The sequence below is a fragment of the Gigantopelta aegis genome, chromosome 9 (genome assembly GCF_016097555.1).
Source record: "Gigantopelta aegis isolate Gae_Host chromosome 9, Gae_host_genome, whole genome shotgun sequence".
NCBI lineage: Eukaryota > Metazoa > Mollusca > Gastropoda > Neomphalida > Peltospiridae > Gigantopelta > Gigantopelta aegis.
The window spans coordinates 66125366-66151833 of record NC_054707.1 but is presented as its reverse complement, the minus strand read 5'-3'; the positions used below and the strand labels follow the sequence as shown (position 1 = coordinate 66151833).

The following is a 26468-nucleotide window of genomic DNA, read 5'->3' as shown; positions in this document are numbered from 1 at the left end:
CTTACACTGGTGTGTAATAATATGAATTAAACACTTAAAAAACTACATGTTGTACATGATTATAGATAATATCACCAACAAAAAAAAACCCCAGGAGAAATGAACTGTGAACAGTAACATGTGTTGTTACAATTTATATAAAACTAACATAAATAGGCCTTTTTTATTACATGAATTACAGGTCAGCCAACCTTGAAAACACGAAAAGAAATTTTTCAAAATAAAATCAACATTGAACCATATCCACTCACTCAGGAGACTAGCATTGATTAAACTGTTCTACCGTAGTCCTCGCTGATGTCTATTGGACCTGGAGTGAGGAGAACGGTGTTAGTTTCTATCCCTGACTAATTTACAAACAATAGTTATCAGCATTAATTGATGTGTTTATCCAATAGGAAAATAGACTAAAAAAAATTAATTTGTTTATATACAGAACATTGTGACAGTTTAAAATTATATTCTACAACTAAAGATCTAAGTGTTAGAAAATTGAACACACACCTGGACAAACTGTGATGGTAATCCTCTGGCATGGGGAATCTTCACAATAAAATTTAGTTCTTTCCCTAACTATAAGAAAAAATTTAAATAACTGCATTAAACACAGCATAATCATGATATTCACTAAAGGAATGCACCAACTAGTAGAGTGACCTATTAAAATCGAGCTATAGAAAAAAAGACTGATTGTAAAATAAGGTTTAATCAAAATTTACAGGACCACAATTCTGTGCTTCACATACAAAACTCATGCAACTGTCTACCACATTTCTGTGAATTCATCATAAAATATTAATTTTAGTATCTACATGCAATGTTTAAGCTGTCACTTGCAAAATACGAAATGATGTTCATTTTTAAAAATACATTTTCCAGGACATTAGAGCAATGACCTATCTAAGACAGATTATCACATTTTGTTTGGGTAAGACAATCTGGTTACACATCTTCAAACTGGAAATACCAACCTGCTCCACATAGTCAGTTTTAACATTGTGACTGTATGCAATGAATACACTTGAAACATAAAAACTACCAGTGCACTTGCATAATGCAGGGTTTTATCACCTTTATTTCTAGACTGACAATCAGCATCATTCCCCACCATTACCCAAAGGACATGTCATTTTTTATTCCCAATTTTGGACCAAAAGATTTATCTTAATGTAAATATTCATTTTGTTTATTATTATATACAGAAAATATTATACTGAAAACAATATGTAACACTTACCAAACACCCCTTCCTTCACCCATAACATTTCATAGTGCAAATTAGATATATTAATTTGAATAAATACAAGTATATGTATAGTATTATAATATATGTAGCTTAATAGGATGTTTTTGAAATAAAATTGAAAATTCTAAAAAGCCATGGGTGTCATGACAAATTTAAAAAATAAAACCCTGTAATGAACTTTAATAAATAAAAAAATATAACTGTTACAGTAACAAAGTAAGTTTTTCTGTTCAACATGCACAAATAAGCGTACCAACCCTCATAAGCAAATATACAGTCAAGCAACCATAGTTAATGGCAACAGCTTAGCTTTCATGGAAAAAGCTAAGCTTTGTCATTTGTTCTACTTCTAGAACCACTACTTTCAGCAAGTAGGCAAGTCTTTAGTAACACAAATTAGTGTAATCTACTAAGAAAAAACTAAAACATTCTACACTAACTAAGAAAACCAGTATGAACCTTTCTGATTAGTTGTTTTTTTGAGAATTCTAACTACAGTTGCCATATTAATATAGGTGTATGAGTGAACTGGTAGTGGTGGTTGAGTTGGTTGGCATTTTTGTTAATGCTAATAATTTTCAAGTCTTTTCCAGGCTAACCCAGGCATGTTGATAAGCCCCATACACTTATATTAATACAAATAACCGAACAACGATACAACATGTAAAGAACAGATGGTAATTTCATCTTGAAGCACATCATCAACAATTGAGGTTCCAATAATCGATAATAATTAAAGGGACATTCCTGAGTTTGCTGCAATTTTTAAGATGTTATAGACTAACAGAGACTTTTGACACTGTAATTACACATCAAATATATTTTTCTGCATAAAACATTAGTGGCTTTATATTAAACATGTTTCTGATCGTTCTAATATTTGTACTAGGTTAAATTTTATTTTATTTCCTATAAAAGATTTTTTCGTACGTACAAAATTATTTGAAGACAAAAGCCAGTTTGGGCTTCTTGCAAATATTAAGACGATCAGAAACACACTGAATATACAGACACTGATATTTTAAACAAGAAAATATATTTAATTTGTAAGTTTAATCATAGAAATATTTTATTAGTAGGAAATATCTTACAATGCAGCAAACTCGGGAAGGTCCCTTTAATTATAATTAAAAACTGATCAGCTGTGCCCTACCAACGTGATGATCAATTATGAAATGTCAAAGTCAGACACTGCAGTAACATTTTATAAATTTAAAAGCAAAATCAAATATCACATAAAATGTTAACTGGAATTATTTTTATAGTTTAGATCATGGAACCGATGTAAATATGCAGAGATTCAGGTTTGTTTTCATGAGCACGTAAAGAAAATTTATACCAAATAGGTGTTAACAGTAAATTAACAATTTGCTGGGTCTTTCTCAGTGGACACAACAATAGGTGTCTTGTGATATCATGAAACCCGAGGCTTGCCGAGGATTTTTATACTTTTACCAACGAGTGCTGATAAATTGATATCACAAGACATGAGGGGGTATTCTTTTTATCATCCATTATTATTCTTTTCATTTGCGACAATTGTAAACAATGTCAGTAATGTGGGTTGAATGTCACTATATTTGGCGGTGGTAGACTCGTTAATTAGCAGAACAACAGTGGCGTGATGTCACTAATGATAAGTTTAGCGCTGTAACATACACAGTGATGTAACAAAAGAAGCGATATCTCCTAGGAGAATATTGCAGGAGATATTGTAAAATATAGTGCCAGCAATATCTCCTACAAAAGCCTTTAATGGATGATAAAAGTCCTTATAATTCAAATCCTAAGTTCATATAATTCTAACCAATTGTATAGTCAAAAGATGATCGGCTGATGCAAACAGATTATAACCAATGATCAATGATGAAATTCCAAGTGATTCCCAACTCTACTATTGACAAATATCCATAAAGTTTGAACTAAACTATCACATATTGAACATCACACATCTAACACAGATCATTAAATGAAGTTATTTTTTAAAACTTAAGCAATGAGTAAGTAAAACATTTTCCACATACCGGTACATGTACATGTAGCTCACATTAAATAGCCATAATAAATTCTGAAACTGGCCTAGACAAGAGTATGCACAACAGCTTTTTAATATTATGTCCAACAAAATACAGTGAAACTTTATAATCTTCTTGTTGAAGGGACCAACCAAATAGATTGAGATATGGGTAGTTTGAGATTAAATGATAGTAGTTTTGGGTAAAAATAATGTTTAAGAACACTTTTTTTGTTACCTTAAGACTCCAGACATTTTGGGCTAACGGGCTAACTAGATAACAGAGGTCAAGACTTTATTTTAAGTGACAAAACCTAGTTTTTAAACACTAACACATATTTTTGATAAATGAAATGAGATCTTACTTAAGATTTTATTGTTTAGATTATCCATTTCCATACAGCTGAAGTGTTTCTGGTAATCCTGGTGTTTGTAATACAGCAAAATGCATTTTCTTTCATTCTAAACATGCACGTAGCTCTGAGAAGTAAGTTGTGGAGAAGAGCTCCTATCTATTTTTAGAGGGTATTTCCCCCCATTCAATGTCACTCACTCTTATTTCACTTTACTGTAATTCTATTCAGATCATAGGTACCCCAAAAAAGAAACCCCTAGAACAAATACAGAAACTATATATAATTATAATATATATTCTTTATTATGTAAGATAACTACAACAGCCTCAGTGTTATTGGTTTGGAATACCTGAGGTTTGTAGATTAACCATTCTTAGTGTTCATTTTCATCAGTTAAACTAGAGACTTTAATTACCAATAACTATCAAAGCAGGAGCATTTAGACACAATTACCATACATATCCACTTTATTAATTTATTACCCTGGCCCCAAACTGCCAGTCACCAGGTCACCAAATGCGACCAAATTTCCATTTTGTCGACTATAAATATTACAAAATAATGTGGTTAGTTTAGTCACCCAAAAATATTATTTGGGCAATCTTCTTTGTATAGCATATGAGCCACTATTAATAACTGTATTACACATATTTATTCCACATTAAAATCTGGCTCATGGTTCACAAAACTGCCAACATCCATTTATAAAGATTGATTTTGCAGACCAGATGTATAGTCAAGTGTAGCTTTGATAAAACAAAGACTTCCAGTTCCTAACTATTCGGAACATCTCATTTCAATATCATTTAAGTTTGCTATCCAGAAGTGGTTCTTCAAATCAATATTACTTTATTGAAACATATTTCATATGCTTAGTTATGGCTTACTTAAAAATTGATAATTAAACATTTTCAATTATTTAAAACAAACCTGAAATATGAATAGTCATGTTTTTTGTTGATTAAAGCAAGTTTTGACCACTGAAAATGAAAATTTAGTGGGCCAGATATTTTATTTTGGACCACCATACTTTTCTGATGAGTTTCGAGCCCTGTATCACATTCACCTAGGCTAGTGTTTGTTATTATTAAATAAATATTCTGAATGAGATATATATATATATATATATATATACATGTACACTTCTAAAACTATAGAACTACAAGACAGATAGTATGTGACTCTGATAGTAACCTTCTTTTGTAAGAGGTTTCCAACTTTGTAAACTCTGTGAGAGGGAAAGAAACAAAACATGAAAGCGATATTGAATGTAGCAAATTAATATTTCTTTTTCTGTTTGGAATTACAGCAGTCCATTATATAGAGGTGAAACTACTTTCTTAAGTTATTAGTATTACAAAATATATATTCATTTCCACTAGAAAAGTTTCTAAATTGTTTTTTTTCTTCTTAATTTTGTTTCCTACCCATTATTTTCATTTAAACAATGTCCTAATAAAAATTTAGTTGTAAATTGTTTTAATCAAATACAGTTGTGATGTTTTTAACAAACAAAACTAAATTGTCAAAAATGTATTGCCATCTCTACTTTAACTCTTCCAACAAGAAAACAATTTGACTACATTTAGTGAACCCCAAAAAAAACAAAATGTAACATGTATCTTCATATTTATACAACAAATTGCCAGATAATAATAAAACGTCTATGAAATCCAAATAGGCAAAGTCAGCATAATACTCGTTCTCTATTTTGTACTTACCAGCTCATTGGGGTCTTCAACATAATCCTCTTCTATTGGTTTCCAGTTGGAAGTGCATGGTACCATCTCTACAGTCAGCACGCCTGAGTGAAAAAACAAAAATGAAATCTATTAAAGGTATTTTGCCCTCAGAATTTGGAAAAAACTTGGAGTGTTTTATCTTTTATAGATACATTACCTGTCCTCAACAAGTGCACCTCCCCTCCACGCAAGTGGTCTGGTCTGAACATCCCAACAGCCAATGGCATGGCCTAAAATTCTCCAATGTATGCTCCCTGTAATTCTGGTCATGTGACTTCAACTTCCTTCTTTTTCTTTTCGCTGTCGGGTTCGGACATGTTTTATTTGGCTGTTTTTTGGAGTCAAACTTCGGTTTTTTTTGGTGATACTTTTGTATTATTATGGTGGATTCGTTTCCTCCATTGTCTTATTACACTTGTCGCTATATTCTTTTGGCATATTATGCTTGTTTTAAGTGTTATTAATTCCAAAATTTGTGTGGTTTATTTTTGTAAAATACTTACAGTTCCTTGCTTGAAATATGTATTCAGGCCTTCCTTTTGTTTATGGAAGTTATGGAACATGTTTTGACACCCATACTGGCATGTGCTAAATGATGTGGTAATCATCCTACAGATGGAGTTGGAGCCATATACAGACCTGTCAACCTTTAGTCAAGAGAAAGCAGGAGGTGCGTGTTGAAAAAGCAGGAGATTTGGTCAAAAAGCAGGAGATTTTTTAAATTCACACAATTTAACCCAAAATCGCAAGATTTCAAAAAAACATTATTACAATAAGTTATATGAATACTTTATAATGTCATATATACTTCTTAACTTTAGATCTTGGCATTAAAAAAAAAAAAAAAAAAAAATATAATTTTTTTTTTTTTTTTTTTTTTTTTTTAAGTTTAAATATTATTATGATTTAATACATATTTAAAAAAATAATAATATTTTATCCAAAAATGTTAAGAACATGAACAAGAAATAAAAAATTTAATTAGTACATTTACGGTATTACACTTACAGCCTTACAGGTTGCGTTACATTATCATTTGTGGTTAGTGTACCTAAGTACCAAAGACAAATTTATATAAATCTTATAAATTAATATTCAGTTTTTACTATAATGAGGAACGGTGGCGTGGTACTGATTTAAAATCATTATAATGATGCAATAAACATTGTATTTTCATTAATCATAAGTAAAACCTCATTACGGACATCGTGTGAAATATACCGGAATTATACCCATTTCCGTGAGTAACTTTATGTCAATGTCAAACACAACATTTTTTAATTGTACAAAAATAATTTCTTGAAGTGTACCCTTATAACCAACATTTTACCGCACAAACATACAAAATTAACTGACACAAGTATGTTTATACAGCTAATTGGTCTTTTCGTTGTCTTGCTGTGACATGTGATTTTAACATGCATCGTGTGTATCGCTGTCAACTCGGGAGTCTGGCAGTTCAGATTTGTCATAGTTGCATTATGTAATCCAGTGGAAAGACATTTTACAATTCAGAGGTGTTATTAGAACTAAATTGGATAGTTTTTTTTTTTTATATGGCAACACTGAATGTCAATACACAGCCTGTTTAATTAGCGGCAACACGCTTCGTAGACATTACGATGACAACAAACATTATAATAACACATCATTTTATAAACTCCATGTGCTTTTTTAACAATATAAATAGGCTATCCCACAATTCTCACTTCGGCAAAGGTTAAACAGTCGGGGCAATTCGGCCTGTTACATTCTCGGAAACCGAAAGTAGTCGACATTTTCCGAATGAAAAAAAAAGGCAGAGTTACTTCCCTTCTGTTATTTTGACAAAAGAGGATCGATTTTTTTTTATGCTTACAAAAATGTCATTTAACAGGAGAAACTGTCTCCCGCACAGGTGAAAGGAGATTTGATCAAATACCGGGAGACTCCCGCGGAATCCGGGAGGGTTGACAGGTCTGGCCATATATGGTAGTTAAGATCAGCTCTCCTCTGTAGACAGCGAGTCAGGGCTGCGTACCATCGTCAAATTACAAACTGTGACTGCATGATAAATAAAGGTAAACTACTAATTAAAATTAATTGAAGCGCACAGCAATATGGTCACTTTAAAGTTTGTCTTGTTTACCAACACCACTATAACACATTGGTTTATTGGAAGGAAATGTTTTATTTAATGACGCACTCAACACATTTTATTTATGGTTATATGGCGTCAGACATATGGTTAAGGACCACACAGATATTGAGGGAGGAAACCCGCTATCGCCACTTCATGGGCTACTCTTTTTGATTAGCAGCAAGGGATCTTTTATATACACCATCCCTCAGACAGGGTAGTACATACCACGGCCTTTGATATACCAGTCGTGGTGCACTGGCAGGAACAAGAAATAGCCCAATGGACCCACCGACGGGGATTGATCCCACACCGACTGCACATCGAGTGAATGCTGTACCACTGGGCTACGTCCCACTCTTGATTTATTGGATGTCAAACATTTGGTAATTTTGACATAGTGTTAGAGAGGAAACCTGCTATATTTTTCCAATAGTATTAAGGGAGCATTTATATGCACCATCCCACCTTTGATATAACAGTCATGGTGAACTGGCTGGAACAGGAAATAGCCTAATGGGCCAACCGATGGAGATCGATCCCTGACTAACTGTGCATCAAGCGAGCACTTTACCACAAGGCTACGTCCCTCCCTGAATTCCAATAGTATTAAGTGATCATTTATATGCACCATCCCACAGACAGGATAGCAGACACCACAGCCTTTGATATACCAGTCATGGTGAACTGGTTGTAATGAGAAGTAGGCGAAAGGGCTATGGTTACCGTGTTCAGCTCCCCGGTAATCAGTGATTTTGAAGCTCTCCTGCAGCTCGATCAAGTAGGCCAGGGACTGAGGATACACGTGAGTCGTTCCAATCAACACATCTCGGTCTGCCGGCTCCCAAAACGGATCTTTGTCCTGGACAACAAGGAAAGGAAGGAAGGAAATGTTTTATTTAACGATGCACTCAACACATTTTAATTATGGTTATAAGGCGTTGGACATGTGGTTAAGGACCACACACATATATTGAGGGAGGAAACCTGCTGTCGCCACTTCAAGGGCTAATCTTTTCGATTAGCAGCAAGGGATCTTTTATATGCACCATCCCACAGACAGGGTAGTACATACCACGGCCTTTGTTGACCAGTTGTGGAGCACTGGCAGGAACGAGAAATAGCCTAATGGGCCCACCGACGGGAATCGATCCTATATTGGACAACAAGGATGCTGAGAGTAATGTTAAGACAACACATGTCTCCTACTGAAGTCTGTTTGTTTTGTTTAACGACACCACTGGAGCACACTGATTAATTAATCATCGGCTATTGGATGTCAAACATTTGGTAATTCTGACTCGTAGTCATCAGAGGAAACCTGCTGCATTTTTTCTAATGCAGCAAGGGATCTTTTATATGCACTTTCCCACAGACAGGAAAGCACATACCACAGCCCTTGTCCAGTTGTGGTGCACTGGTTGGAACGAGAAAAAACCCAATCCACTGAATGGATCCACTGAGGTGGTTCGATCCTGCGATGTAAGCACCTCAAGCGAGCACTCAACCGACTGAGCTAAATCCCGCCCTTTGTCCCCTACTGGGCCCAACAAATGTTCTCATCTCCTAAGTTCAAGGCCATAAATGTGTGGAAAATTGGAAAATCCTCATGAAAGTTAAACTTATCTGTAACAGTACATGAATGCTATATATAAACTTTCATCTCAATATCTTCCAAAACAAATTCTGGAGAGAAAGAAAATCATATCTTCTAAATTCAAGGGCCATAAATTTATATGAAAAATTAGTATATTGCCATGAAAATCAAACTTGGTCTCTGACATAAACTGATAAAGCTACACACAAAAAGTCAACTACAAATTCATATCTCCTAAGTTCAGATGCTATAAATTTATATGAAAAATTAGTATTATTGCCATGAAAATGAAACTTGGTCTGTGACATAAATTCATAAAGCTATACACAAAATGTGAACTCAATATTACATTGCAAAGAAAAGTCCCGAAAACAAATTTATGTATCTCCCAAGTGAGCGGTTCCAATCAATACGTCCCTGTCTGCCGCCTCGCAGAATGGATCTTTCTTCTCAACCAAAAGGAAATGAAGGAAATGTTTTATTTAACGACGCATTCAACACATTTTTATTTATGGTTATATGGCATTGGACATATGGTTAAGGACCACACAGATATTGAGGGAGGAAACCCGCTGTTGCCACGTCACGGGCTACTCTTTTCGATTAGCAGCAACGGATCTTTTATATGCACTATCTCACAGACAGGATAACTCATACCATGGCTTTTGATATACCAGTCATGGTGCACTGGCTACAGCAAGAAATAGCCCAATGGGCCCACCGATGGGGATCGATTCCAGACCGACTGAGAATCAAGCGAACATATTACCACTGGGCTACGCCTGCCCCTCTGAGCAACAAGGATGCTGAGAGTACCGATATAGCAATACATGTTCCCTTGTGGACACAACAGATGTTCATGTATCAAGTTCAAGGACCATAACTGTGTTAAAAATAGGCCAATACTCATGAAAGTCAAACTTGACCTGTAACTCTACATGATAAAGCTATGCACAAAGTGTCAACTCAGTATCTTGAGGCATTGCGGAAACAATGTGGGATAGACAGACAGACAGATGGATGGACAGAGACAAACCTATAGTCCCCGTCATTGGACTGATAGGGGACTAATAAAAACATTTCTCTTTCCTCAAGTATATATTATTACACCTTCAGAATTTAAGACTGACCCTAACCATTATTAGCAGTTTGTTTTAAAAATCTGTCACCAAATTCAAGTTTCAACTATAAGTTGATTTTCAAATGAGATAGTTAGCAATTTAATATAATCATAATGCAATAAGTTCTAGTCATCTGATTTAATGTTAATTTGGATTTTGTTTAAGATAAAGCCTGCACCGTACAAGAGATTATTCAATTTTTTGGAGTTCACAACTGAAAACAACAGTATTTTGTTGACCATACCCACCGACTAGAACACACATAATGTGTGGTAAGGAACACAACAATTAATCAAATTCCCCAAAATTAGCAATGCTATACTGTACAATTTTAAATAAAACTCTAGTTCAAAAGAGTATATTAAATTAATGTTTTGTTTCTTGCACTTTAGGTCCAACTGATGAGGTTAGGGAGAGGAGCACAATTTTAATTTCAACTTATTAGTCTTGAGCTTATATCAAATTAAGGTTCAAGCACGCTGTCCTGGGCACACACCTCAGCTATCTGTCCAGGACAGAGGGTTAGCAATTAGTTGTTAGTGGTTCATGAGAGACAAGTCAGTGTAGTGGCCTTACACCTAGAAACTGAGTTGTTAAACTGGGTGGGAGCTGTTACTGGGCTGCGAACCCAGTACCCAGCAGCCTTATGTCTGATGGCTTAACCAGGACACCACCAAAACCAGTAGCACAGTTGCCCCTCTTGTTTAATTTGTACCTGTTCTACATCCCAGTCCGGTGCACCCTCCATGTAGTTCTGGTACATCTCCTGCATCAGGTATTTACGGTTAATGAAGTCGTTACGGTCCAACATCCACTCATTGTCGTTATCCAAGTTCTTCATCTTTACCATAACCTAGCAACCAGGGAGAAACAATCACAAACATGTATCAGAGAAATAATTGTTATATTTTCCCATAGAAACTAGCATAAGATAACGAAACATTTGTTTAGAAACAAACTGTAAGAATACGCTGATTATCCGTCCTGGAATGGCTGGATACATAAAGGTCAGTAGTTTACACTTTATAGCATCTAAAAGAAAGTTTGTTTTGTTTAACAACACCACTAGAGCACATTATTTATTATTTACTAGTCTTCAGCTATTGGATGTCAGACAATTGGTAATTCTGACATATAGTCTTAGAGAGGAAACCTACTACATTTTTCCATTAGTAGTAAGGAATTTTTTATATGCACCATTCCAATGACAGGATAGCATATACCACAGCCTTTGATATACCAGTCATTGTGCAATGGCTGGAACGAGAAATAGGCCAATGGGAACACCGACCACACATCAAGCAAATGCTTTACCACTGGGCTACATCCTGCCCCAGGTGTTACAAGAGTAAACTCTGCAGTAATTAATCATATACATGTACACATCCCAGTCTCTCATGCAGGGCTTCTAGACATTGTATAAACTCTGCAGTAATTAATCACATACATGTACACATCCCAGTCTCTCATGCAGGGCTTCTAGACATTGTATAAACTCTGCAGTAATTAATCACATACATGTAGACATCCCAGTCTCTCATGCAGGGCTTCTAGACATTGTATAAACTCTGCAGTAATTAATCACATACATGTAGACATCCCAGTCTCTCATGCAGGGCTTCTAGACATTGTATAAACTCTGCAGTAATTAATCACATACATGTACACATCCCAGTCTCTCGTGCAGGGCTTCTAGACATTGTATAAACTCTGCAGTAATTAATCACATACATGTACACATCCCAGTCTCTCGTGCAGGGCTTCTAGACATTGTATAAACTCTGCAGTAATTAATCACATACATGTACACATCCCAGTCTCTCGTGCAGGGCTTCTAGACATTGTATAAACTCTGCAGTAATTAATCACATACATGTACACATCCCAGTCTCTCATGCAGGGCTTCTAGACATTGTATAAACTCTGCAGTAATTAATCACATACATGTACACATCCCAGTCTCTCATGCAGGGCTTCTAGACATTGTATAAACTCTGCAGTAATTAATCACATACATGTACACATCCCAGTCTCTCATGCAGGGCTTCTAGACATTGTATAAACTCTGCAGTAATTATTCACATACATGTACACATCCCAGTCTCTCATGCAGGGCTTCTAGACATTGTATAAACTCTGCAGTAATTAATCACATACATGTACACATCCCAGTCTCTCATGCAGGGCTTCTAGACATTGTATAAACTCTGCAGTAATTATTCACATACATGTACACATCCCAGTCTCTCATGCAGGGCTTCTAGACATTGTATAAACTCTGCAGTAATTATTCACATACATGTACACATCCCAGTCTCTCATGCAGGGCTTCTAGACATTGTATAAACTCTGCAGTAATTAATCACATACATGTACACATCCCAGTCTCTCATGCAGGGCTTCTAGACATTGTATAAACTCTGCAGTAATTAATCACATACATGTACACATCCCAGTCTCTCATGCAGGGCTTCTAGACATTGTATAAACTCTGCAGTAATTAATCACATACATGTACACATCCCAGTCTCTCATGCAGGGCTTCTAGACATTGTATAAACTCTGCAGTAATTATTCACATACATGTACACATCCAGTCTCTCATGCAGGGCTTCTAGACATTGTATAAACTCTGCAGTAATTATTCACATACATGTAGACATCCCAGTCTCTCATGCAGGGCTTCTAGACATTGTATAAACTCTGCAGTAATTAATCACATACATGTACACATCCCAGTCTCTCATGCAGGGCTTCTAGACATTGTATAAACTCTGCAGTAATTATTCACATACATGTACACATCCCAGTCTCTCATGCAGGGCTTCTAGACATTGTATAAACTCTGCAGTAATTAATCACATACATGTAGACATCCCAGTCTCTCATGCAGGGCTTCTAGACATTGTATAAACTCTGCAGTAATTAATCACATACATGTACACATCCCAGTCTCTCGTGCAGGGCTTCTAGACATTGTATAAACTCTGCAGTAATTAATCACATACATGTACACATCCCAGTCTCTCGTGCAGGGCTTCTAGACATTGTATAAACTCTGCAGTAATTATTCACATACATGTACACATCCCAGTCTCTCGTGCAGGGCTTCTAGACATTGTATAAACTCTGCAGTAATTAATCACATACATGTACACATCCCAGTCTCTCGTGCAGGGCTTCTAGACATTGTATAAACTCTGCAGTAATTAATCACATACATGTACACATCCCAGTCTCTCATGCAGGGCTTCTAGACATTGTATAAACTCTGCAGTAATTAATCACATACATGTAGACATCCCAGTCTCTCATGCAGGGCTTCTAGACATTGTATAAACTCTGCAGTAATTAATCACATACATGTACACATCCCAGTCTCTCATGCAGGGCTTCTAGACATTGTATAAACTCTGCAGTAATTAATCACATACATGTACACATCCCAGTCTCTCATGCAGGGCTTCTAGACATTGTATAAACTCTGCAGTAATTAATCACATACATGTACACATCCCAGTCTCTCATGCAGGGCTTCTAGAAATTGTATAAAATCCCCTAGCCATGGGATCAGTGATTTTTAATATGTACTAACCATGATTAAAAATTCACTAGCCCTACTTTACTTTAAGTTAATACAATTTTACTAATAGTAATAATGTCACCTAAATAGGGAGATAGAGCTTAAAAACACTAAGATTCAGGGATGGGGAGGGGGGGTATATAAAATATACTTATATGCAGTTATTGACAAGGTTTTTTTCACTAGCCATCGGACATGGCAATAGTAGTTATTTACTAGCCCAACATTGAATATCACTAGTCATGGGAGTGGGGCTACCATAATCTAGAAGCCCTGCTCTCATGCTAGCATGACCTGAAATATCTTCCAATACTTTACCTCGGTGTTGCCCTCGGTGAGTCCTCGGGCCTGGGGCGACACAAGGGCCAATTCAAACTTGACTCGCTTATCGAGCTCCTCAGACATAGCGTTGGCCTCGTTCACCATCGGCAGCATCTGTATCAGGTCTTCCTGCAGTAACATGTCCTCTGTAACAAAGATTTACTATTAATATCTAGCGTTAGCCTCGTTTACCATCTGTATCATGTCTTCCTGCAGTAACATGTCCTCTGTAACAGAGATTTACTATTAATATCTAGCGTTAACCTCGTTTACCATCTGTATCAGGTCTTCCTGCAGTAACATGTCCTCTGTAACAGAGATTTACTATTAATATCTAGCGTTAGCCTGTAACAGAGATTTACTATTAATATCTAGCGTTGGCCTGTAACAGAGATTTACTATTAATATCTAGCATTAGCCTGTAACAGAGATTTACTATTAATATCTAGCGTTAGCCTGTAACAGAGATTTACTATTAATATCTAGCGTTAGCCTCGTTTACCATCTGTATCAGGTCTTCCTGCAGTAACATGTCCTCTGTAACAGAGATTTACTATTAATATCAAGCGTTAGCCTCATTTACCATCTGTATAAGGTCTTCCTGCAGTAACATGTCCTCTGTAACAGAGATTTACTATTAATATCTAGCGTTAGCCTCATTTACCATCTGTATAAGGTCTTCCTGTAGTAACATGTCTTCTGTAACAGAGATTTACTATTAATATCAAGTGTTAGCCTCGTTTACCATCTGTATAAGGTCTTCCTGCAGTAACATGTCCTCTGTAACAGAGATTTACTATTAATATCTAGCGTTAGCCTCGTTTACCATCTGTATCAGGTCTTCCTGCAGTAACATGTCTTCTGTAACAGAGATTTACTATTAATATCTAGCGTTAGCCTCATTTACCATCTGTATAAGGTCTTCCTGTAGTAACATGTCTTCTGTAACAGAGATTTACTATTAATATCTAGTGTTAGCCTCGTTTACCATCTGTATCAGGTCTTCCTGCAGTAACATGTCTTCTGTAACAGAGATTTACTATTAATATCTAGCGTTAGCCTCATTTACCATCTGTATAAGGTCTTCCTGCAGTAACATGTCTTCTGTAACACAGATTTACTATTAATATCTAGTGTTAGCCTCGTTTACCATCTGTATCAGGTCTTCCTGCAGTAACATGTCCACTGTAACAGAGATTTACTATTAATATCTAGCGTTAGCCTCGTTTACCATCTGTATCAGGTCTTCCTGTAGTAACATGTCTTCTGTAACAGAGATTTACTATTAATATCTAGCGTTAGCCTCCTTTACCATCTGTATAAGGTCTTCCTGTAGTAACATGTCTTCTGTAACAGAGATTTACTATTAATATCTAGCGTTAGCCTCGTTTACCATCTGTATCAGGTCTTCCTGCAGTAACATGTCTTCTGTAACAGAGATTTACTATTAATATCTAGCATTAGCCTCATTTACCATCTGTATAAGGTCTTCCTGCAGTAACATGTCTTCTGTAACAGAGATTTACTATTAATATCTAGTGTTAGCCTCGTTTACCATCTGTATCAGGTCTTCCTGCAGTAACATGTCCTCTGTAACAGAGATTTACTATTAATATCTAGCGTTAGCCTCGTTTACCATCTGTATCAGGTCTTCCTGTAGTAACATGTCCTCTGTAACAGAGATTTACTATTAATATCTAGCGTTAGCCTCGTTTACCATCTGTATCAGGTCTTCCTGCAGTAACATGTCCTCTGTAACAGAAATTTACTATTAATATCTAGCGTTAGCCTGTAACAGAGATTTACTATTAATATCTAGCGTTAGCCTCGTTTACCATCTGTATCAGGTCTTCCTGCAGTAACATGTCCTCTGTAACAGAAATTTACTATTAATATCTAGCGTTAGCCTGTAACAGAGATTTACTATTAATATCTAGCGTTAGCCTCGTTTACCATCTGTATCAGGTCTTCCTGCAGTAACATGTCCTCTGTAACAGAGATTTACTATTAATATCTAGCGTTAGCCTCGTTTACCATCTGTATCAGGTCTTCCTGCAGTAACATGTCCTCTGTAACAGAAATTTACTATTAATATCTAGCGTTAGCCTCGTTTACCATCTGTATCAGGTCTTCTTGCAGTAACATGTCCTCTGTAACAGAGATTTACTATTAATATCTAGCGTTAGCCTCATTTACCATCTGTATCAGGTCTTCCTGTAGTAACATATCCTCTGTAACAGAGATTTACTATTAATATCTAGCGTTAGCCTCATTTACCATCTGTATCAGGTCTTCCTGCAGTAACATGTCCACTGTAACAGAGATTTATTAATATTTACAGTATAAAACAGCCCTTCTATATTCTCTGTAATAAAGATTTTTTTATCAACAGTTACAGTATAAATATCTTCTCAATGCTCTGTAATAGATTTATTAATAATATTCGCAATAAAGTACACGCATCTCTTCTATGGTATCTATAATAGAGATGTATTATTATCATTTACAGTACAAAATATCTCTTTAATAATGAGATTTACTATTCAATATTTATGGTTGAAAATATGTTTCCAACAGATATCCCTTCTTTTTGTTTTCATTATGTTCTGCTAGTACTACACTACCATTTCAATTATCTTCTTGCTAGTACTATAAATGTTAACCCAAAAAAAAAACGCTAATGAAAACAAGTTACCTTTTGACTTGCCCACTTCATTTTTGACGAGTCCCGTGTGCTGGGCCAGTTCCTCCTGCACGGAGTTGTACGTAGGGGTCTCTATCTTCAGCCCTTGTTTGATCTGCTTCGCCTCGTCCTGGGGGTGGTGGAACACGTACAGATGGTTCGAACCAAATATCACTCTGTAAGTTACAACAAGGAGAAAGTGATGCTCTTCAAAACATAACACACGATCAGATGGGAGTGAAATGAGCCATGAGTGCTAGTTTAAGGTATTAGCTTTTCAATAATGTGTAATATTACAGAAGTGCCGATGGATGGATGGGTGGGTGGATGGATGGGTGGGTGGATGGATGGATGGATGGATGGATGGACAGATGCACAGACAGATGGAGAAATGAATGGACAAAATGGGTTTGATAATTAAAATGAATGAATGAATGTTTAAAATGAATGAATGAATGAATGAATGAATTAGTGAATGAATGAAATGAATGAATGCATAAACAAATATATAAACAAAATCATCATAAAAAATAAAACTGTTGATTGGGTATTGTTTAAAATACACACATAATAATGTCGAGCAATAAAGTGTGACTGTAAAGTAACTAAAACACATACTTCTGTGTATTTATGGAAGACTACCTCCATGTATTAAAAAGTTTGCTGTACAGTACTGACCGAGAAGTATTTATAGGATATTAAACGAGCTTTCATTTCGTATAATGTTTATGTCCCGAGTGAAATAATTTTCAATTGTCACAAGCTTTATTGAGTGACAATGAAAATTATTTCATGATGGACATAAACATGATACAAAATGGAGGCAAGTTTAATATCCTAATTATTACCCATAATCGATCTTAAGTTCTATTACTCAAACTCGTTTGCTTGATGTTCCTGAAGGTTGTAGCGCACCAAATGACGACGTCACTGAATGACGTCAAAGAGTTACGTCTCACTTGGGGTTCTAGTGGGATGTATCACTATATGTACCAAGATATTATTAACCATATGGGTAATAATACAGCTTATGATACAGTACTGACAGAGAATCCATTGGCAGATGTAGAAGAGGGTCACAGGGGTCCCAACTGCCCGTGTCTCTAAGCATCCTCATTGTGAACATTTTCCAAACAGCATGTCCCCAAACACACTTACCGATCTAGCTCCCTTTATGAGCTCAGCTTATTTGCCTTCAACAAACTCAAACTGCCCTTTTTAGAAATTTCGTGACCCCTACCCAACCCCTTTATAAAATCCCTGATTCACCCCTGGAATCACAACTGTACCTGTCATTGTGATGCAGCTCTTTGCTGGCTTTGATTTGTTCTCCGTTGACGGTGATTTTCGCGCCTGGTATCGGCACCAGTTTGACCACACCTTTGTTGTTTTCCACCACGGCATGCTCCTTCTGAATGCTAAACCAACAAGAATTTTTTTTTTATAACTTACTGAGCGTGTAAAAAATTTCAAACAGGATTTACTACATCTACATTTAAACAGCTAGGTTTTTATGTTGTTGGGTTTCATGAAATCATACCAGAGAATGGAAGTATACAAGTATGAGAAAAAACCCTGAAACATGTGATCTGGTGGTGTCGTTAAACAAAAAATAAACTTTTAACTTTCTGTCTCTAAAATATTCATAAACAAAAGCTGTTTGTAATTTACTATAAAAATCAATCCAAACTACAGACAAAATTGTATGACATGCATTACTATTCAAGGGAGTTAACTCAAGTATATTTTCTTCCTTTTAGACAAAAAGCAAGTTAATTCAGGATTTTTTTATTAAAATAATGATAAAACTGAAATAGGATTTATTGGAAATAAAAAATGTATTTTGTAATGTCATCTCTTGATATAGGACTATAATTTTACACAACATGTTTTGTCTGGATTTAACTTTACTTTAATTATAAAATTATGAATAAAGCGTAAAGATAAACACCCACCTTAGTCCATTAAGCAGAATCTCTGGAGTCGGTGATGCCGATTTATTACCAACACGACACTTTCCTGCAAAATAACACACCAAAAATCAAACAGAAATTAAAATAACTGCTCTGTGCTTTAATAACAAAACAAAAACACATTTCATTTACCGTACATGGAAATGTTGTTAACGGCACTGACCTAGGATATTAGGCAGTGTAAATGATGGACTGTTACAGGGATTTTGTTTGAAGTAAACATTGCCAATAACTACTTGCTAAAATTATCAATTTTGGCAAATTCAATGTCATTCTGGTGTTACTGGTGTTTGCAGTGGTTCAAAATGCAATTTATGTGCAACATAAAAGCTATATATTTTACATAATTTATTTAGAAAAGAATGACACCGATTCCAAAATGACCTAGTAGTTATTTATTAAATACATAATTCTACAAATGGTTCCAAAATAGCAAGATTTTATTTAATCATAAATTTTGTTGTTCTTAAATTATTATTTTTTATACATGTATACACGTAACAATTGTTCCAGATATCTCTCTATTGATCCAATCTTTGTAAAATGGCTAAATACATTTGAATATAATGGTTGAAAAATGGACAGTAAACAGAAATAAATAAAGGTTTGACTATGTTTGTTGGAAATGGTATAAATTCACTTCTTTGCAGGGCACAATATTTCACGCGAACCGCTGTTCTGTTCGCGTGTCGGTTACGCAAAATTAAATTTATGCAAACCGCAAATTGGTTACGTCATGACCTGTAAACGTTCAGAAATTAAAACTTGCAAACTTCACAATTATAAGAAGTTTATTCATCCAGACATACTACTACTAGTACTAGTATTCCGACAAATGTTTTAGGCTGAATTTTAGATACTTGATACGCAGCAAACCAGTAAACAACATTATACTGCAACAGTTGTAACTTGCGACCAGTCTAAACTTTTAAAAAAGTTTTAAAGAAATGTGCTCAGACTGCTAGGGATGGCTAAATTATCTACTGCTATTTTATCTCTTAAAGGTATATATGTAGATATAATATTGGATTGGCTATAATTTTGCATATGTTAAAAACAGTTTTAACGTAAACAGGAGTCCAAAAGTGTCATAAAAATTGAAAAATACTAACATCGCTTAATGAGCTTTAAAATCCCCCAAACATTTGGAACGTCACTGTAGTATAGAAGTACCATCGATAAAATGAAAGTAGCATAGCCAATGCAAAACGCAAAAAGGAATCCCTCCAAATGATTATGTATATATATATTTCAAAGGCGTAGCGCCCATTACGCACAGTATGCATGTGCATAATGCAAAAACAAAATCCGGGAATAGGTCGAGGCTGTCTGTAATTGTTCTATAAAATATCCTCTTAAAATTGACTATAAAAAAGATTACAAAAAAACAAAACAAAAACAACCAACAATGCCTTTGAAAAGGCTCAGATTACATCTACAGGAGTCCTGATTAAAAAACAATTCACAGGGGAGGCCCCCCGAATATCCCCACTAGGGCACACTTTTGGCGTGCGTAATGCTAAGAAAATTTCTGTCTACGCCCCTGTATTTTGTTTCAGTACTGGGGCTAATATTGAGTTCTTTTATAATATTGTTAACTTTAGCAAGCATTAAAGACATTTTTTTTTTTAAATGTTTTCTTTTGTATTGTTTTAACTTTATGTTTCAGCTAAAAACTATGTATTTAAAATATAATTTCAACATAATTTTGAGGTAACCGATCAGGTAACCCGCGGGTTACACAAATATAATTCACGCAACCAAACAATTGGTTACCTAGGTAAAAACCATGTGAACCGACTTCCGGTTCCCTTTAGATTTCGAAATATTGTCCCCTGCTTTGTGTTGTTTTTACAGTAAATAAATGAATAAAATAATGACTGAATGAATGAATGAATGAATGAATGAATATTTAACAACATCCCAGCAATGAATGAATGAATGAATGAATGAATGAATGTTTATCGACACCATGCACAAAAATACATATCGGCTATTGGGTGTCAGAAAGGTAAGTATATGAAAATATTATTTATACAACTATGTAAAACCACAGTGTAAAGAGCTGTGGGAGAAATACAATACAACACAGACATCAAGCTAGGTATATTTTAAAACTTTGTATAGAAATCAAAGTTTTTTAAAAACTTTAAAACTTTAATATCATTTCTCGTCAGCTTCAATGATTACACTCCATTAAAATGTGGCGCACAGTCAGTATACATCCCAGCAAGAAAAATACACTGACCACTGGATGTTGAAGAGAGGATCAATACAAAAATTTGAAAATTAAAGTAAAAGTAAAGTTTGTTTAGAGCACATTGATTTATTAATCATCAGCTATTGGATGTCAAACATATGGTAACTTTAACATATAGTCTTAGAGAGGAAACCCGCTATATTTTTCAATTAGTAGCAAGGGATCTTTTATATGCACAGGCAGGATAGCACTAAAAAATTATGAATAAAACAGTGTAAACAGCTGTGAAAGGAAGAAGGAAGAAACATGTTATTTAATGATGCACAATGGCTCAATGGGGCCACTACACAATTTTCTCTTATTAACCTCTAACTACTAAGCACTGTTCTTAACAGACAGCCCAAACAGCAGATGTTTGTGTGCCCAGGACAGCATACTTGAACCGTAACTGGATATACTGTATATTGCCATGTATTTGCCAACTTTTGAAGTTTAGAAATATACTAAAAGGCAAAAGTTATTGTGACATGGATTGTTTGGAGTAATAAATTAGTGAATAGATTTATAGATGTAAATCAGAGAAAATGTGCATGAAACAGCTTGAAGAAATGCAACCAAGCAGTTGTTGCAGTGATTGCATGCTTTGTGCAAGAAACATGGAATATTCGGGAGAAATGCTGTCCAGTGTTTACCATAAAAGGCTAAACATTCAGTCGCAAATCATTGCCACTCTGTGCAGCCTTCAGAAGTCCATAAGTCAGAAAAACACCATTAGTGAACTGTTTGATGCAATTTCGTCATGCCACGCTTCAGTGAAAATGACAGATAGGGAGTCATAGGGATGCTTAAATCTGGGACCTTGCAGCGTGATGTTGCACGTCAATTCAACGTCCACAGAAACATCAAATGGCACTTATTATGGCAACGATATCAACAAAACAACCAGGTCAGGGACCGTCCCTGTAGCGGCCAACCATCCGTGACAACCACTCGCCAAGACACATGGATCTGAACCACACATCTGCGAAACAGGTTCCAGCCAGCAACCCTCAGAGCCTGTACCATCCCTCAATGGGACGACGGTGCCAGGCCTGTATCGATGCTCAAGTTGGACACACTCGCTACTGACTGTGTGAACTTCGCTCTGGACCCCCTCTAGTGATGTGGCTCATTTGCATATGGCAAGTGTGCCCTTTTGATGGACTATTGCTCGTTTTCATACCTTCGGACATTTTTCTTTCCATGTTATACAGTTTCATACACGGTAATAAAAACTTATCATCAATTATCTTTGTCTTTTGTGTGTCACAATAACTTTTTTGCCTTTTAGTATACTTTCCAAAAGAAGAGAGTTGGCTTATACACAGAGGCAACAAAATGGTTCATAAAATTCCGATCGAAAACACTCCCGACTGCGACTTACAAATTTTGATCAGACCCGTACAGCCTTTCACAGCTTATGTAACAATAATTTGTGCACAGTATAAATAAAACACCCCATCATGCAATATTATATAGTTTTTTGTTCTTGAATGCATTAATAGTTTGATTAATAATAATAAAAATGGTTGCTAGTCACTTCGTACCATGGTCATTTCGTACCATAGTCATTTAATTCGTACTTAATTTGGTCATTTCGTACGCTGGTCATTTCGTACCCTGGTCATTTCGTACCATTGCAAAAAGTCATTTCGTACCTTGGTCAATTCGTACCCTGGTCATTTCGTACCATTGCAAAAAGTCATTCCGTACCTTGGTCATTTCGTACCATAACTGAAAGTCATATCGTACCATAGCATAACAATTTAATTTAAAATTTTATTTGTAATATTCTAGTTGGGGTTTTTTAAACTGTGTATGTATCGTCATATGTTTTTTTCCGATAGTTTCATTGGCTATCTATTTTTGTCCTTGTTATGGTAGGCCTATAGTGTAGGGTCTATACTCTGTGCAATAATTTACATCAAAATCTTCTTTTGAAAATAAAATCATAAAATGTAACTTGTAAAAAATATTGAATAAGTTTCAGACCAATAGACAGTGTTCACTGAAAACAGCTTGACTTGAAGCATATAACAGTTGACAGGTATCATGAGTATCAATAACGATATGCTGCACAGTAACGTGTTCTGAATTTCAAACTGTCCAAATAAAGTTTAAAAAAACACAGTTTTTATGCTATAGTCGATTTGTTTTTTATATTCTGGTATGAAATGACTAGGGTACAAAATGACTGGGATACGAAATGACTTTTCACAATGGTACGAAATGACTAGGGTACGAAAAGACTTTCTGCAATGGTACAAAATGACCAAGGTATGAAATGACTAGGGTATGAAATGTCCAGGCAGCATGGTACGAAATGGACGGTACGATATGACTTAGGTACGAAATGACTATGATTTATAAAAATTACTTGTTTTATTGTCATTTCAATGGTAAAAACGTGTTCTTTCCAAACATCCACCATCTTTGTTTGACAGGACGTTTTTTACCGACACCTCTGTCTATATCATTTTGTAAGCTCTTATTTGATTGGATCACACGATTTTGCCACCTGTACCAGTATAAACAACAGGCATGGATCACAGAATCGTTTGTTTCGTGTGAGGGGAAAACAGGGATTAAACATGCCTTAATAAGTGTATTATTTGCTTTCCAGTGAATAATTTAATTACTTATGTTCAGTGATATATTGTTACAGCTTGAATTGTTTATTTTCCAGTTATGATTTATTGGTGCTAAATTAGTTTTGCATGGCATGGAAGACGCTAGCATTGCGATAACAATTACTGTGTCTGTAATAATTAAAGGGGAAAAATATAATGAAAAAGAAAAGCACAAGTTATTTGTTGATCATATTGAAATCAATACAATGTACACCTGGACAAAAGATGACTTCGGCTTATACACGAGGCCGATGATTTTGTACTTGACATTTAGGGTCAAACTAAGAGGTCGGCTTATACAAGGAGTCAGCTAATACACGGCAATATACGGTAAGCATAAAAATAAATGTAACAAAAAATCAGTTAAAGTTCGAATAACTGTTTTGTTTAATGATATCACTAGAGCACAGTGATTTATTAATCACATTTTGTTATTTGACATATAGTCTTAGAGAGGAAGCCCAGTACACGTTTCCACTAAAGTAGTGTCGGAAATAGAATAAAAATTATTTTCGTCGATTATTTCTTACATATTAAACAGACAAGTAAATATTTTGTAAATACCTATTTAACAATAGTTTACCTAATTTAGCATTTACTTGTTTTAGCTCTCATTGATGTTCAAGGTGGTGTTTACTCTTGAAATTAAAAGAAATATGTCAGTAAACAGGTGATTTGTGCACTTTATTGGAACAGACTATAACAAATTTTGGTCAACATGTGTCAATTTCATTGCTGTTACAATATGTGAGGGACTGTTTCTGATGATGGTTTGCCCCTATCCCTCCCTAAAACAAAATTATAAGTAACTTTTGAGCAAAACTGTCAAGAATCATTTTGAGTTTGTGATCTATTACACCGGAATTAAAGGTGCTAGCTCAAAGTTGCATAATGACAGCTGTTGCAAATCATGTTTTTATTAAATGTTACTTTAACATTTAAAAACTACACCTTTAACTATATGCCCATAAATGATTATAGGAAATAATTTAATCTACTAGTAGAAAATACATTTTTATTGGAGAATCTTTATCACAAACAGATGCCCACATATAACTATGATATAGCACCTTTAAGTGGTTGCAAGATTGTGTTAATTTCTATTGTACTTATATTGAATTTATATTCACTAAATATGTTGGTCATAATTTATAATTTATGCTGCAATTCAAAATAATCAGTTAACTTGCAGTTTTAAATTAAAAGTTTGTTGAAGGAAAAATGAAATTGACACACATCATCAAAATGTATTATAGTCTGTTCCAATAAATGTCACAAATCTCCTGTTTACTGACATCTTTATTTTAATTTCAAGTGTAAACACCACCTTGTACATCAATTAGAGCCCAAACAATTAAATGCTAAATTAGGTAGAGTATCATTAAATAGGTATTTACAAAATATTTACAAAATTGACAAAATAATTGACGAAAAATTTTTTTATTCTATTTCTGACACTACTTTAGTAGTAAAGGATCTGTTATATATGCACCAGACAGAATAGCACATACCACTATGGTGCACTGATTGGAATGAGAAATAGCCCAATATGCCAATCCTATGGGATAGATCTCAAACAGACCGCACATCGAGTAAGCACTTTACCACTGGACTACGTCCCGCCCCGTGAAAAAATAAGATACAGTGGTAATAATCATACCAGGCCTGCAGAAGTGGATGACCATGGCCGTGAGTGCTGGGTCTTCGTTGAGGTTCCAGAAGTGAGGAACAACCTTACGCTCCTCCTGCTTCTTCTTCTCTTCCTGGAGTTCCGTCTGTGAAAACACAAATAAACAACCCATAAAACAGAAATCCAGGACACTTAAAATGATTTAGAAGCAGATGAAATGAGAAGGGAAAAATAATACTCACACACAAAACCATGCTTTAAAACAACTGTTCTTTCATCGGTTGGCCAGTCAGTTAATGCCACAAAACTAATGGTGGGATGCAATAAACACTATAGAAAATAAAAAATTTATGATTTGAATCTTAAAAAATGCACAGAAAAGATCACTGGCTTTGGATTTTGTCATACAAAAGCTACACCCACCCACCCACTGCTTTTAATCTAGTAAAATACACTTACAAAACCCTGGCTTGCTGTGAAACTGGTAGAAGACCACAAAAGACCCCTTGCTTTAGCTGAATCTGGCCAAATGCTAACAAACCCCTCTCGCTATGAATCTTGTAAAGTGGACACAAAAGATCACTTGAAAACATTACAGCAGATTTCTTCTTACATGTCGTTTGACCTAGGCCTATACACCTGACACTTTACAGTTGCTGATTAAACAATGTTCTTGTTTTTGTTACATCTCAGTTAACTGACCATGCTGTCGGCCTGCGACTCGGCCATTCTCTGTTCCCAGGATTTCTTCATCTCCTCCATCTCACGCTGGTTCTCTTTGAGCTGTTCCTCCAACCCTTTCTTCATCTCTTCAACCTCTACCGGCACAAAATAAACAGCATTAAAACCTCTACATCACAAAATAAACAGCATTAAAACTTCTACCAACACAAAATAAACAGTATTAAAACCTCTACCAACACAAAATAAACAGTATTAAAACCTCTACTAACACAAAATAAACAGTATTAAAACTTCTATCAACACAAAATAAACAACACAAAATAAACAGTATTAAAACCTCTACATTACAAAATAAACAGTATTAAAACCTCTACATCACAAAATAAAACAGAATTAAAACTTATACCAACACAAAATAAACAGCATTAAAACCTCTACCAACACAAAATAAACAGTATTAAAACCTCTACATCACAAAATAAAAAGCATTAAAACTTCTACCAACACAAAATAAACAACATTAAAACCTC

At 35.2% G+C, this 26468-nt stretch overlaps 1 protein-coding gene across 1 annotated transcript in view; it reads right to left on the bottom strand.

Annotated features, from left to right (window-relative positions):
- LOC121382347 (kinesin-like protein KIF28P) overlaps positions 1-26468 on the bottom strand; it is a 50249-nt gene that overhangs the window by 12860 nt on the left and 10921 nt on the right. The window contains exons 10-19 of the mRNA XM_041511932.1: positions 25957-26072; positions 25285-25399; positions 18738-18801; positions 18072-18200; positions 16795-16958; positions 14097-14245; positions 10911-11048; positions 8204-8339; positions 5338-5420; positions 505-573 (exon numbers count right to left, since the gene is read on the bottom strand). Of these exons, the coding sequence (XP_041367866.1) occupies positions 505-573; positions 5338-5420; positions 8204-8339; positions 10911-11048; positions 14097-14245; positions 16795-16958; positions 18072-18200; positions 18738-18801; positions 25285-25399; positions 25957-26072 (1163 nt within the window). The remainder of the gene's footprint in view (positions 1-504; positions 574-5337; positions 5421-8203; positions 8340-10910; positions 11049-14096; positions 14246-16794; positions 16959-18071; positions 18201-18737; positions 18802-25284; positions 25400-25956; positions 26073-26468) is intronic.